This window comes from Talpa europaea, assembly GCF_964194135.1.
Source record: "Talpa europaea genome assembly, chromosome: 8".
NCBI classification, from domain to species: Eukaryota; Metazoa; Chordata; class Mammalia; order Eulipotyphla; family Talpidae; genus Talpa; species Talpa europaea.
This window is the reverse complement of record NC_140075.1, coordinates 96,199,189-96,215,165: the sequence shown is the minus strand read 5'-3', so window position 1 is coordinate 96,215,165 and position 15,977 is coordinate 96,199,189. Positions and strand designations below refer to the sequence as shown.

At 49.7% G+C, this 15,977-nt stretch overlaps 1 protein-coding gene across 1 annotated transcript in view; it reads right to left on the bottom strand.

Annotated features, from left to right (window-relative positions):
* Nucleotides 1-15,634, bottom strand: part of GALNT16 (polypeptide N-acetylgalactosaminyltransferase 16) — a gene marked incomplete at its 3' end in the record, with an annotated part of 80,797 nt that extends 65,163 nt beyond the window's left edge. The window contains exon 1 of the mRNA XM_084240047.1: nucleotides 15,425-15,634. Within this exon, the coding sequence (XP_084096173.1) occupies nucleotides 15,425-15,601 (177 nt within the window). The 5' untranslated portion in view covers nucleotides 15,602-15,634. The remainder of the gene's footprint in view (nucleotides 1-15,424) is intronic.
* Nucleotides 15,635-15,977: the final 343 nt, after the last annotated feature.

The window sequence follows — 15,977 nt, the reverse complement described above, 5'->3', positions numbered from 1 at the left end:
CAGCCCTGCTGGCAGCAAAAGAGATTTCTACTGCCCCGGAGCTCTTAGAGCATGGCCAGGTGGCAAGCAGAGAGCAGAGGAGCGCTGGGTCCACCAGCTTTGGTCTGGCTCCCCTTTCCTCTCATCCTTTCCTCCTTCCTATCCAGGGGTTCAGCGGCTGCTTCAAGTGGGACCTCACAAACCTAACAAGGTCTGGAACTGAACTGGATTCCCCTCACAGCAGAGGGGAATCTTCTGTGTGGTGAGGAGTCCAGGCACCTCCTTTACACACCAGCGCGGTAACTGTTGGCTGCGACATCAAACAACTTCCCTGCTCTCTGAGCCTCGGTTTCTTCACTGGACAGTGGAGACATTGATAGTCCTCATGCAGAGTCAAATCAGAGAATGTCTGCCAAGCTCTTCATCCTAGCCCGGCACAAAGTAGGCTGTAGGTTCAACCATCACAGAGTCACTGAGTGCTATCGCATGCCAGGACTTACGGAGGTCAAAGTGGAACAGCCAAGGAAAGCAATTACATAGTGTGTCTGGGCTGAGCGGCACAGGCAGGGTTTTCATTGGCTATGAACAGTCCAAGCTGATATTTTTGGGCTGCATTTGGGTGACTGATGCTGGACATGCCACCCCTTTCCCTTAGAGTTATGACGATCAGTGGCAACTTTTGGCAATGATTGTGGGCAGTCAATTGGGGGAGGGCTACCTAAGGGCAGTGTCCTCAGTTTCCGCCTCAAGAGAAGGGAACGGAGGTGAAGGGAGGTGAAGGGAGGTGAAAGGAGGTGAAGGGAGGTGAAGGGAGGTGAAGGGAGGTGAAGGGAGGGTGAGGCTCCTCCCAGGACTGATGAAAGCCAGGCCCTCTCAGGGAGCCCTACAGTCTGGAGATAAAGAGCTTTGGTTTCGGGGGTTCCTCTTCCCCCACCTCCTGCTATGGGCCTTGGGTGAGTTATTCAGCCCCCTGGAGCTTCATTCAGCCAACCATCCACTGCATACTCACTAGGGGCAGGCACTGTGCTGGGTGCTTGGCTCCCTTTTCTGGTAAAATTAAGGAGAGCAGTTCCTCAAAATATTAAAAATGGAATTAACATATGACCCGTCATTCCACTTCTGATATACACACATACCAATTGAAAGCAGGATTGCAAACAGATACTTGTTTCATCCATTTTCACAGCCGCACTATTTGCAGTAGCCAAAAGCTGGAGAAGCAACTTAAGTGTTCATCAATGAATGAATGGCTAAGCAAAATCCGGTGTGTATATACAATGGAATATTAACCAGCCTGTAAAGGGAAGGAAACTCTGACATGACGGTTGCTATAAGGATGAATCTTGAGGACATGATTCTAGTCATAAAAACATAAATGCTGTGTGATTCCACTTAAATGAGTCTCAGACTAGGCAGTTATATAGACAAAAAGTACAACAGTGGTTTCCAAGGACTAGGGGAAGGAGAGGAGGGGGAGCTGGCATTTAATGGGTGCGGAGTTTTAGTTTGGGAAGATGAAAAAGCTCTGGAGGTGGTTGGTCGTGGTGGTTGCAGGGCGATGTGAATGGCCTAATACCACCAAGTCTACTTAAAAATGGTTGATGCAGTAGAGCGTTACGTGAATTTTATCACAATTTAAATAATCAGAAGAGCTAATCAACTTTAGGCATCAACGCCACTATTATTTCCGTTAGGTGGGGAAGGTGGCACTCCTGGGAGAATGAATGGATCATTCTGGGCAGGGTTCTCGGTACTCAGTGTGCTCTGGAACCGAACAAACATCGGGCTCAGGGGGAAACAGCAGTGTTTTCCTCTCATTCTTGGCCTAGTCCTGCTCTGTTTCAGGCTATGACCTTATGAAACAACTTGGAATTGAGGTACCACACCAAGCTTTTGCTCAGGACATACCTCCTGCCCAATGTTCTTTCTTTCTACGTCCAACCAGTATGTTCTCACCTTCAGGGACTCCAGGGACTCTTTCATTCCTCAGCAAAGGCAACCAAAACTTCACTATTCTTAGCACTTCACCCTATGATGGCACCCACACCCTTCCCCACCATCACCAGCTCCCTCATAAGCCCAAAGAACCAGGTCCTATTCACGCTTGCACCCCAGATTCTAGCTGAGTAGAGAGGTACATGACTGTTATAGAACTCACTCCTCACGGACACTGTTCTGAGAGGTTTACGAGCACTCACAGTAACAACTCTAAAAGGGACTTGGTATCCAAGGATGGGACTCACCTCAGAGGGACTCACCTCAGGTGAAAAATGTAAGGGGGCACCAAACCCCTCAGGAACCGGGATAGATATTTTGATGGAACATTAAGGTATTTATATTACCATTACAATAATCTTATGTTATTTTAATGATTTTTCATTAAATATCAATGCAAAAAGCCTAGAATGAACAAAATATTAAATTTTTAAATTAAAAAAAGGATCTGCACTTAGACCTCTCATCAGACTCCCCTCAGCCTAATCCCAGGCTTATCAGATTCTGTCTTTAATTAATTGTTTAACAGTTTGTTTGACAACTCCATTTCCAGCTATTTATCTAAGGGATGACTCAAAACAATGTGTGCAGATTTACCTATCAGGATGCTCATTGCTGTGTTCTTTATAAAAGTGAAAACCTAGAAAACATTTGATTGAATCATGTGAACTGCCAATATTTGATCATTTTTGACAAAAAAAATCATATTGTTCAAACTAATCTAAATGTACAGCGTTTGCAAACTGTGATTATATAATTCACCCAATGAAATATTAGACCGTCATTAAATATGGCTTTGGAAGAAGACAAGACAGAAAGCTGTTCATGATATAATACTAACTGAAAAAGCAAGTTACAAAACTATATACAACCTATGATTTCATTTTTTTTAAAAAGTAAGCAAAAATGTGAATGTTAATAGTGGTAAACCCCAATGGTAATATTTAGATTTGGGGTGATTTTCATTTCCCTCTTTTTGGACAGGAATGTCTTTTGTGTATTAAGCATGTACTATGTCTAAAAGGAGAGAAAAGAATAATAAAGAAAAATCTGGGCCTCTTTGGTGGTGCAGGGGTTAAAGTCTCAGCTCTATCAAGCTATTGACAGCCACTGTGGCCTGAGTTTGATTGCTGGGCAGGGAGCTAACCCACATGGCGCAGCAGACCTCTCCTGTCTCACCCACTGCTCCCCTCAGCGGTATATTTCAGTAGATCTGCCTGTTCTGCTCCCCACTCTGTCTCTGGTGAAGTCTCTCAAACTACCCCACCCCTACCCTGGCCTATACCCCACCCCTACCCTGGCCTGTACCTCTGGCCTATACCCCAGTTTTTGTATGCATAAGTAAATAAAAATAAATCTTAAAAAAAAAAAAAGAAAAGAAAAATCTCCTTGTCTTTGATCTCATACCTTTCTACTAAAAGCCTGTCCTCTCCTCAACCCAGTAAGCTGGCTCTGGGCTTACCTGCAAGTAAGTGAAGGGGCTATTGAGGTGTTCTGGACAGGATGGGCCACTAGAAGTCTGCACAATGTTTGCAGGTCTTGTCACATCTCCTTAGTTAGGGTTGTGGGCCATTAGGATGACCGATTTCCCCTCTGCTATTCTGCCTCAATGCAAGCTTTATCCTTGTTTCTTCAAGCTGCCAGTGTATTAAAACTACAGTGTATCAAGTCTACAAAGTGGAGAAAAATAACTCAAGCAAGACACTTCATCAGCACAGGATCAGTGAGTAGAAGGCACATATTCTATGATTCCTTCCTTGCCCTTCACAGACATGGCTAATCGATGGCTCTTCCCCACACAGCCTGGATGCTGCTTCAGAATCCTTTAACCGCCTGCTGCAGGCTGCCACTTCCACAGGTTCTGAGCTGGCAGTAGAGTTGAGCCCTATTTGTCATTCTGGCTCTAACAGGACAAAGATGAAATGCCAAAAGCAACAGACTGGAACTAATCCCTCTTCTTTCCAAGGGAGTAAAGTCTCCCCACCTCCACGGCTCCTACCCCTCCTTCAAAACCCATTTTCATCACGGTCAGAGCTTACAAGGGATTTTAGAAAGAGAAGATGCTATAAGAAAACATTGCCCTTGGTTTTAATGATGGGATGAGGGTTAGGACCCATGCTGGGAGGTGGCCCAAGACCACAGATGATAGTGAATTAGGAACAAATGACCGAGCGACAACAGGTCCAGAAAAGACTCACTCTGCAGTCAAGGTAAACTAAGAACTAGCCATATTCTTTATATATAGACCTCCCTTGACAGCCTCCTAGTACTTTAGAGAAGAGTCATGAACACATGTAAAGAACAGCTATCCAGGGCCTCCCGGGAGGCGCAGCGGTTGAGCGCTGGGTTGCGAAGCTGCCCGCAGCCTCTGCGGCGCCGGTTCGATATCCGGCTGCTCCCTGGCCACCAGAGGAGGGTCCCACATGGCGCGCAGACCTTTCCTGCCGCCCGCTGCTCCTCTCAGCAGTGTACTTCGGTCCTTCTGCCTGCTCTGCTCCCCGCTCTGGCTCTGGTGAATTCTCTCACCCTCCCGCGCTTCTGACTGTACCCAGTGCATGTATAAATAAATAAATAAATCTTTAATAAATAAATAAATAAATCTTTAAAAAAAAAAAAAAAAAAAAGAACAGCTATCCAGGGCCTCCCCTGGTGGCGCAGGCGGTTGAGCGCCATGCTGTGAAGCTGTCCACAGCCTCTTCAGTGCTGGTTCAATCTCGGCCAGCAGGTGAGGGTCCCACATGGCGCAGCCGACCTCTCCTGTCACACCCGCTGCTCCCTTCAGCAGTGTATTTCGCCAGTCTGCCTGTTCTGTTCCCTGCTCTGTCTCTGGTAAATCCTCTCACCCTCCCACACACCTGGCCTGTACCTAGTTCTTGTATAAATAAATAAATAAATCTTAAAAAAAAAAAGAACAGCTCTCCAATGGAAATAGAGTGAAAGCCACATATATAATTCAAAACTTTCTAGAAGCTGCATAAAAAAGAAAAAGCAAATAGCAAAATTAACTTTTTTTTTTAAACATTTATTTATTTATTTATTTATTTATACAAGCACTGGGTACAGTCAGAAGCGCGGGAGGGCGAGAGAATTCACCAGAGCCAGAGCGGGGAGCAGAGCAGGCAGAAGGACCGAAGTACACTGCTGAGGGGAGCAGCGGGCGGCAGGAGAGGTCTGCGCGCCATGTGGGACCCTCCTCCGGTGGCCGGGGAGCAGCCGGGGATTGAACCAGCGCTGCAGAGGCTGCGGGCAGCTTCGCAACCCAGCGCTCAACCGCTGCGCCACCGGGGAGGCCCGCAAAATTAACTTTAACAGTATATTTTGTTATTTTATTCAGTCTAACATATCCAAATGTTATAATTTCAATATATAATCAATATAAAAGATATCAGTGAAGTTTTTTATTGGTGTGTGTGTGTGGTTTTGGGGGTTTTTTTGGTACTAAGTCTTTGAAATCCAGAGTGTATTTTATAGTTAGAGCACACTTCTATTTACAGGCTAAATCTTCCCCAGAAATACTTGATCTATATTGAGATTTCATAAAATTTTCTGTTGAAGACATAAGATTCCACATATTGAAATTCTTCTAAACACTCCTAAAAGTTTTCCAATAACTGAAATGAGGGTCTGCTTTTAAATTTAAATCAATTTAAATTAAATTAAGTTAAAAATTTAGTTCCTCTGTTGCACTGGCCACATGCCAAGCACTCAATAGCTGCATGGAGCTGGTGACTACCATATTGGCCAGTACAGGTATGTACCAATTGGGGCTCTTCCTACCTCTGTCAGATTCCAGCTTCCCATCAGAGACCCTGTGACTGTCCAGGCTTGTCTAATTACCTACTATCTGTCTCCTCCAAAGACTCTTGCCTGGGTCTGTTGATGCACAACTGGTTTCACTCTCTAACCAGCCTTCTCTCTCTGCCTGGCTTGCCCTCAACTGTGCCCCAACACTGGCTCTCAGATCTTCCAGGCTCCATGTAAAGCAGTTTTCGGGCTAGCCACCCTGACATGGTTCCAAGCCCAGCTTCAACCACAGAGATGTGGTTCAGGGACCCTACTTGACTGGAAGGACTGTTTGGTGATGCTGCTGTGTTTCTTGCTGTGCAAAGAACCCCATGGACTAGCAATCTTGACTTGTGTCCAGGAGGGACTGAATTTCTTTTGGTGTTTTGAGAGAAGTCCCTTATCATTTTCATAGCCCCACAGGGTAGCACTAAGACTGTTCTAAAACATCACCTACCACAGGCACCCTCTGTTCCCAAACACCGTTCATTACCTCCTCTGGTTCCTGTAGTGTGTCTGCTCTGTCCCTTAGGTGGTTCCCTTTCTTCCTCTGGTCTCTTGACATGATGAACTATTTGGGGGCTGGATCTCAAACCTACCACCTCACTTCTTCAAGGCACCAACACCAAGGTAGACATCATTAACTGGTCATAGTTCTTTCTCTCTGAGCCTCAGTTTCCCCCACTCTCTCCATCCTCCCAACCCCATGAGTGATTTAGAGGGAGGAAAAGATGACTTCTAATCAAAGAATCTGGTCACAGGCTTGTGAAGTACCAGAGATAGCCCCCTTGGAACTGACCACAGACTTAACAACTTTGAAAGGTGCAGCAGAAAGGGACCCCACCCTTTGGCACTCCAAGGCCAGACCTCCTTGAAATGAATGACCTTGAAACATCATCAGCTAACAATTTAGTTAAGGAAGCTAAGTGCCAAAGCTGCTGTGAGAAAATAAAGGGGTGACAATCTTAACCCAGAAAAGCATCTAAAAGGGAAAGACTGACTAGGGTCTAGAATCGAGTCTGTGTGACCTAAACTCCAAATACAGACCACCGTTGCTTGCCAGTAATGCATGCGGCCATATTATACCAGTCACCTGGGTGCTAGAAAGCATCTCAAACATAGGTGGATATAGCCCCAGGTGGAGCCGTATTTCTCCTGAGAGCAGCCCCTTTCATCCATCACCTGCCTGAGAAAAAGCTGTGTGGTGTCCTTGATACTGCACCAGGTGTAGGGGCCCACCTGTATCTGATGGAAAGCCCTAGATGCTTCCTCCTGAAGGAACCTGAAACTTGGGACAGGAATGGGCAAGAATTCCAAGTTTCTACATCACCAGAAAACATTCTCTCCAGAGTCCTAAATACATCCAAAGAGAACACCATGAACCAGATGAGGAAACAAAGGAGGACCTGATCAGGTACCACCTTACAGAGGAATTCTCCTTTTCATACAAAACTCTCCCACTGGAGACAGCGCCCTCCCCAGCTGCCCTCCCCAGCCTGCCCTCCCCCACTGCTTCAACAAGGACTCCATTATCTCTTCAGGCACCAACACCTCTGTTCCTCCTCACCAGCCTCACCCCCCAAAACACACACATACACACACAAACACACACACATGTGCACACAGGCACACACACACACACAAACCTCCTCCTTGATCTCACTTTATAAGGAAGTCAAGCATTCCAGTCACAGAGTATATTTCAAAAATGTTTGTGTATCTCTTTAAGAACCAACACTTACTAATACATTTGACCATATTGCTGGAAAATTTTCTGAAATGAATGACATGGTCCCCGACTTACCAAGCCTGTACACTGAATGTTAATTTATCACTTCCTGATGACTCAAGGACATGTTACTGAGTCTGTCTTTACCAGGCCCTGTGAGACCTAATGATCTGATCTTCCACCTTGGGCCATTTCTACCCTTGCTTAGGCTGCCCCAGTCAAGTGCACCAAGCACACACCCTGGTCTTGGCTGTCTGGAACACTCTCCCCCTTTGTCTGCATGGCTCGCTCTTCATATTCATGCACAGCTCTAATACCATCTTATCCAGAGGCCTTTCCTGGCCAACTGCTCATCTTTCTGTCCCCTTTTGTTGCTTTCTTTCATTTTCATAGTATTTGCCACCACTTAACACATTGTATGCTTGTTTATTTATGCTCTGTCTCCCCCCCACTAGAGTGTGATCTCCTTGAAAGCAGGGATTTTACCTATTTTGTTATCTCCAGTCTATTTCAGGGGCTCAGTAAATCATTGCCAAGTAAATGAACAAGTGACCAGCCTGCGCCCACTCCAGATGCTGGAGTGTCTGATGGTGGACTTCGCACATCTCCACAACCTGGGAAGAGCAAAGCGAAGCTACAGAGACTCCTGAGAATTCCTCTGTACAGTGTCTCCCTGGGGGAGACATACAACCAGGCTGGAGCAACCAGACTCCAGCCTCACATGGCCCTTCCTGGTTTGTCCTTCGCTATCTACTGTGAGTTCTCAGTGTGTCAGCAGCTCCCAGCAGTTCCCTCATCTTGCTTCTTCTAATCTGCTGTATTTGTGACCTACAAAAAGCTGAAGGTTGCCTGGGGATGACCAACTTCCTGAACTCCTTAAACTTATTATTATCACAATGTTAATTTCAAGCTTGTGGTCTAAAAGCAATTCCATGGCTGTCTTCTGAGGAAAGTTCAAGGGTTTGTGACGCTGGATTCTCTGCTCAGGAGTCTCTGAAGCTTTGCTTTGCTCTTCCCAGGTTGTGGAGATGTGCAAAGTCCACCATCAGACACTCCAGCATCTGTGTCTACGTGCACACCAGGCACTGCACTGCCTTAGGCCTCCAAGTCACAGAAGGGGAGCGGCATGGCTCCAACAGACAGTGTGTCCAGAGAAGAGTATGGGCAATGGGTAGGTCCTGTTTATTCCTTATGAGAATTTAAAGTTTTCTCTTTCTACTGAACACAGTGGTTGAGGTCTTTGTATACCTCATCCTCTGGCCTTATTCTCTCCTTGGTTCAAGTACTATTAGACCTTGAGTTCTGGCTTGGGGTCACCTCACTTTTGCCTGAGCAATTCAACAAAGAGAAGGGCGGTTTGAGCTGAGAGGGACCTCAGAGACCCTATAGTTCAGCTCTCATCTGACAGAAGAGGAAACTAAGACTCAGAGAGTAGAAGTGATTCACCTAAGGAAACACCTAGAAACAGGGCCACTTGGCCTTCATCTCCTCACAGCCTCATGACTGGCAGCTGATGTCTGTTCCTACCCACACCATTCTTCCCAGCTAGGGTCCCTGCCAGTCCCACAGAGGCAGGTGTCACAGCCCTAAGTATGTCAAGAGATGTCACCATCTCTGAACTCTGAGACCTTGATCTACCCTGGGCCACATGTCACCAGGCAGAAGACTAGAAAGAGGCACTGATGCCCTTAGGCTAAAACTTGAAGTCACCTAAGGGGTTCAGAAAAGTAAGAAGGTTAGGAGCAAACCTGCCTCCAGGTGGACCCAAATGTGTCCTCAGCAGTATCTTGCTTACAGAGCATAATCCAAACGTTTTTCCATGTGTCCCTCTTGTCCCCAGATGTACCCTGTCTGCCACTCCTACTTGGTCTGGTCATGAAAGTCCTCGATAGTCATGCGGTCTTTAGCCAGATACCCTTAAAGGGGGGTGGCTGAAATTCAGGCTGTGGGGGAGACCAGGAGCCTAGGCTTCAGCCAACACCACAATACACAGTTCATGTGTATTGTCAGCTGCTGCTGCCCTGGAAAACAATGGGTGGGGCCCAGGAGGACAGGACAGGCCCCCTTAATCTCCCCATGCAGGCTCAGGAAATAGATGGGGAAATTGGGACGGTGGGAGGGGCCTTGGCAGGCAGGAGGACCTTGGTGGGCTCAGTCCTAGGGAGCAGGGAAGATGCTAAAAAGCAGCTCTTCCTCTTCTGCCTCTTTGCTCTGTCCAGTCTTGTTCTCTCTCCTTTCCTGCTTGGCAGCCCCAAAGGATCAGCAAGGGATGGCTCAGAGATATGACAGTTACATGTTTCTTTTAGCCACCTCTTCCCAGGTCTCAGTGGCAGCCAGCCCAGCTTCCCAAGGTGCCAGGTCTCTTGTGGTGCAATAATTGAACCCTGAGTCAAGCTTCGTTACAGAGCTGCCCGACTTCTTAAGAGACAATGAGGCTTTTTTCTCCCAGTCCCCGCTGCTGTTGGAAAGAGGTGCTGACCTGTTGACAGGGGGTGTGAAGAAAACACATATCTCAGGTTAAGAAGTCGACACCTTCATTGAGGAATCAAGAGTGACTTTACTCAGTCACTGAAGTGTTTTAAAAATAATTATCCTGATTGTCTTTAGCATTATCATATTAATAGAAGCTTATGTTGGAAAAGAGACAAACTATGGAAGGGGATTATCCAAAATCCTACTTTCCTTACAGGTAACACTTTGTTCTAGATGGTGTTTGCATTTTTCTCCTAGCAAGTGCTTATGGATTGAATGCAAAGCGAGGCGCTGGGCCAGGGCTCCAGGGAAGACACACCACAGCACCAGCTCGGGTCTTGCCCAGGAGATGCTTTCAGGGAAAGCAGAGCTGGGGTTGCAGAGACAGCAACACTTCACTTGAAAGGTGCCAGTTGCCAGATCATGAGTAAATCACCAAATCTCTCCAAACCTCAATTTACACCTCTACTAGCTGGACCTAATAATAGGATCTAGTTTGTTAGGTTGTGGAGAGGATTCAAAAGAGTGAAAGTTTGTAAAACACTTTACAAGGCAATGAAGGAAGTCACCCAAAAATGTCACGCGGAGGTGACAGATGACGGAGGCTGCTTGGTGCAGCTCAAAGACCAAGCTTTCAGAACAGAGACCAAGCCACTGGAAGCCATTTCAAGAAGGGGCTGTCAACCATCTATGACTGTCCTGCACCCTCGTCTGACCTGTGATCAGACTCACTGCTCAAGTAAATTATTACTTGACTTGTGCCTGAAAGCTCTGCTCCCCTGATCCTTTTGGAAGCCTTAGGTCTCCCGTCTGTTTGGCCTCCTTGTGTCTGTGACCCACTGTTCATGGGGAAGGTGTGTCAGGTCTCCCTGGGAAGCAGACAGCAGATAAATCTTCAATCTTCTAACTTAATGAACTGCTCGGCTACAGGCTCACCTCTGACTTCCAATTTAGTAAGACTGTCCTCAGGGCAATCTGGCCCAGTCTTGCCCATCAGCGCCCCCTCTACATTGGCTTCAATGGCACTTCTAGACCCAAGAGCATCCCCTGTTCACAGGCAACAAACAGCACCTAAAAGGAGAGTCAGGCCAAAGCCCTTGGGGCAGCCAGTGGGGAAACTGGCACAGAGCTAAAGGGCCCATCAGGGAATGAGCAGCACCCTAAAACTAACCCTGTGCCATTGGGCCTTAAGCCTCCAAGGAAGGTGGGCTGTTGGGGCCCTTACCAGTCTTGGTGACTCTGAGCTGTGCCCAAGTCCAAGTGACAGACCTCAACATGACACGCGAGGGGATCCAGGTCATGGAAATCAACCCTTTCAATCTGAACATTTTGGCAAAGAGAATTGCAGGTGTTTGTTTCTCCTGCCCCCGCCCTCTTTCTTGTGTGTGGCACCTAGACAAATAGAAAATCATTTTCCAGATAAACTAAATAAAATGAAAATCAACATTTGGATTGTAAGACCAGTTAGTGGTTACCAGAAGGGAAAGGGGTAGGTAGGAAGGTAAATCAGGACACAGGAGAAAATGGCACGGTGAGGGGTAAAATCAGACATGTAACAGGCTGTTTAACTTAACCTAGTTTGCACACATACCCATGGTCCATGGCGCACACCTGAAACTTACATAATGTTGCAGCCACAAAAAGGGAAATCGTTGTCTGTCATTTAGGCAAATCATATCCCACAGTCTTAAAATGCACATAATACAAGTAAAATATAAGCTCATCCAGATCTGACTGAAGTCTACTCTCAGAGAACAGTTCTAGAATGGCCATCAGCTGTGTTCTCTTCTGCTGGGTAAACAGGACCCTTGTGAGGGTCACGCAGGACCTTCTCCTGACTGGCAAGTCCCTCTCAAGCAACAAACCACACACTACCCTTCAGGAGAGCTCCTGTAAGGCCACTGACCTGCTTCTAGAAATGAAGTTAATGTTTGTCTAAGGATAAGCCCTACAAATAATTTAACCATAATAGAAGTAAAGTCCAGAGAGGTTAAGTATTTTGTGCATGGTCACTCAGAAGTATCCCAGAGGGTAAGAAACTCTGGTTTATGAAAATGCTGGCCTAAAATTTTCATAGTTCCAAATAGGAGACGTGTCACAATGAGAATATCTCATTTGTGGATAGTCTTTTAAAAAATGTCTGTAAGGTGAAATTCTCTGTCTTTCTGTCTAACACCTTAACATCCCTCCAGTGCCTGTCAGAGAATTAGCATATGGAAAACCTGACACCAAACCAATCACAAAAGTTCTTCCCGCTGCCAGAGCCAGTGAGCCAGCGTGCATCAATGTAGACAGAAGTAGATGTACTCAAATCCACTGCCTTCCCTTCAAAGCACAGCCTGGAAAGATTACAAACCCTGCCACATTGTAAGCAATTATATAGGGAGGGAGTCAGTACCTCCCTTTAGTTTTACAGATTCCATAATAAAATTATTCCCATCAAAATTTGTAACACATGGACTGACAGCAGGACAGAATATTAAAAATCAGGACCTGTCTGAGAAATCCGGGCCATACGGTTGCCATGCCGACACCCCACAATGCCAAACAAGCGATTCCAAGGTCCAGAAACAACTTGGCTTGCTTCGAATAGGCCAGACATTGGGAAGGCAGGCTGCCTCCAGGCCCGGCTCTTCTGCAGACCCTCCCTTTCCCAGCTCAGCTCTCTGATTCCCCAGGGGAGTGATGATGACGCTTGTCTGAATTTTCTCAGCCTCTGTCAGCATGGCTGGCCACATCATTCTCTAAGAATCTGAAAATCCACATGCAGCATCCTGGCCCAACTAAACAGTGATATTTTAGAATGACCAAAAGGTGGGTGAGAGGTAAACCACAGATTTCAAGGAGAAAGTAAACCCTTAGCTGCATCTGGCCCTTGTAAGTTGAACAAAGGTTTCAGCTCATGGAGATATATTCAAATTGGAGCTGCTCCGAGACATGGGCAAAAACCCGACTTCACTCATCTTGTAAGTACTTACTAAGTCTTGCTGTGTGCATCAATGTAAGGTTGAAAGAAGCTTCTAGCACAGTCCCTGTGTGGTAGATTACATTTAGCTGAAGAGACAGGGCAGATGACTGAGAATCCCACTGATGTGAAATACCTCGAAGATAAGAATACGGCGTATGGTGTCCAAGGCACTGTGTAATTGGGGACCAGTACCTACAAACAGACTCCCCAGGGCTAATACTTAATAACAGAGATGAATAGCTGTGCCGTGCGGCCCGAGAAGGCCCTGAGAACTTCCTCTCCCCCCACTTTCTTCAACTCCACTCTGGCTCCCAGAGATGCGCCTGATATTCCTGTACATTTCAAACTGAGCTACCTGTTCACAGCCCTTTTCTAATCTATAGCAAGTCAAACGCCATAGGAACAAGGAGAGAACGAGGATGCTCCCAGGAGCTCCCTCATGACCTCCAATTTCTGTCCCTCCACATCTCGCCTCCAGCAGTGCCCTCCCCCCACACCAGCTTGGGGGTTCTCGGTCAGGTGGCTTCTGGGTCAACCTCTGAGAAGCAGGAGAGAGGCCCTCCAACAAGGTCACGACTGTAGACCCAAACACCACTGGGAGCAGCATCTCCCCTGTGTTACTCCCCTTGCATACAACACTTCTCCAGTTCTCCCTCCAGGCCAGACCCTCCTCCCATCACTACAACCACAGAGAAGGACAGAACATCTGGTCTGCCTGCCTCTCCCCTGGGGGCTCAGCCTGCCCTACCTGAGGTGGGGCTGGCCTCTCAGGGTGTGAGAAGGGAGCAGCGGGATGTCTTCACAGTGTGGAGGCTCCCTGGGGTCTGGGGCTACTCCTGGATCTGCCAGTTCCCACTCCACTCTGTCAGTCCACCCAGATCCCCACATTCTGGGGTCTTTACAAGGGATGCTTTTATTTCATCAGCTTTTCTGTCCTAACATCCAGGACCTGCTTTGAAAACAGTCTTAGTGACAGGGATCATCAGCCCAGAAAGGAGCACCCAACCTATTTGGGTTTGCTCCCAAGAGAGTTCAAGCAGACAGAGATGTGGGAATTGGGAGAGGAAGACTGGGGGACACCCACAAACCCCAAGGTCCCCTCAGGCCAAACTGGGAAACATGGATGCTTTGTAAGGGATTTTTACTTCTTTCTGGGTGGCACAAACAAAACAGAGAATCTGATGCAGGACAGGACTATGAGAGTGCTTCCACGCCGATACCCTGTCCATCCCCCCCCCCCCCCACACACACACATTTCTGGGGCTCAGCTACCTTTGCACAAATATCTCAGATTCTACTCCTGGCCCTGCACTGCCTCTCCCCCGCTTCCAACCTCAAGGAGCCCCTAGCCACTTCCTCCCCAGACCTAGATCTTTTCACTATAGAATGGCCACCCTCTGCTCTCCTCCACCCAGGGCAGCGCACTTCGCTCTCTCCTCCTGGTCCCCCTCAGGCTAAGATGCCCCAGCCCAGCCGCTCATCCCGAGGGTTGCCGAAGGCGCTCGCCTACCTCCCGCCCCCGTTGGAAGAACGTGCCCGTCGGAAGAAGGCGCCGCCGGAGCGCGCTTCGCCGCGGGTCCCAAAGCCTCCCGCCTCAACAGGTGCCCCGGCTACAAGCTGTCACCCGGGGCCCGGGCGGAGGCGGCGACAGGAACGCCCCCTGCAGGGCAGCGGGGGTTGCGCATCCCCAACCCTGGTCCCAGGAGCGCCGAGGGGCCCCAGCAGCTCCGCCGAGGCCCCAGTCGAGCAACGTCGCCTTTGTTTCCCCGCTGGCTTTGACGGCGCTGACCTAGTGAAAGGGGATCTTCGCGCCCGGGCAGACACTGCGCGCTCAGGAGTGGCGATAAACTCTAGTGTTGGGGTGAGGGGCTTGTACAGAGCAAGACCTTTTCCCGATCCAGAGAACCCGGGGTGGGGGTGTTAGTGGGGAGTGCTCCGTGCCAAAGAAGCAGTTTCCAGTTGGCGCGGGCTGGGAAGAGTGTTCAAAGTCCGGCACAGCCCCTAAGGAACTCTGCCTTCCCCAGAGCCCCCACTTGAAGTCCTTTGCCCCCAGGAGGCTGGCAAAGGGGTGCGTGTGGTCACCAGGCGCTCCGCTGCACGCGGTTCCCACCGCCCGCTAGCTGCGCGCAGAGGCCGGCCCCCTTCCTCAGCGGGCTGGGCGCGGGCGGCCCCCGGCCCCCGGCCCCCGGCCCCGAGGCGCAGTGCCGACGGAGCCGCCACGTTCCCAGTCGCGCGCGCACGCCGGGCCCACCAAACTTGCAGCACTTTCTCCCAGCCCCCACCCCCTGTCACCCCACCTCCCATGCGAGTGCCTTAGCCCTGCCGGCCCGGCAGAGGTTACCATAACAACGGGCAGGAATGCTCCGACACATACAAAGCTGGCGGGGAGCGGCGGGCGCACAGCCCCCGGCCGGGCCCGGCGCCCTCCGGAGCCGTGCGGGGCCGGGATGCGCGCCGCGGCTCTCGGGCCGGCTGCCCGGCGCGCAGGGCACACTCACAATGAGCGGGATGGTGCGGTCCTCGCGGAGCGGCTCCGGCCTCCCGCCGGCCCTCTGCGCGCCGCGGCCGCCGGAGGATGCTGCGTGGGCTCGGTTGTCCTGCCATAAGTAGTAGAAAGTGCCCAGGATCCAGGCTACAGTCAGGATGGCGATGGCGTTGGCGCGGATCTTCCTCATGGTGGGCGGGCGGGCGCCCCGGCTGGGGGCCCGGGCCGGCGAGGTCTCGGGGCCGGGGCGGGGGCGCTCGCAGCCCCAGCTGTTTGTTTTCGCTCGCGCCCGGCTGCTCAGTCCTGCAGAGCAGAACAGGAGAGAGGTGGGGGGCGGGGGGGTGATAGGGAGAGACAGGAGCCCCGAGCGATCCTCACGGTCCTAATGCCCTTCAGCCCCGAGCGCGCGCGTCCCCCGGGCGCCCATTCATTCGCGCGCAGAGCCCGCCCCGCGCTCCAGCCCCCGCGGCCGCCGGGCCGCTGCGCACCGGGAGAGGCGCCCGGCGGGTGCGGGGCGACGCGGGAGGGAGGCGGAACGAGGCAGGCGCCCGCGGCGGAATGGCGAC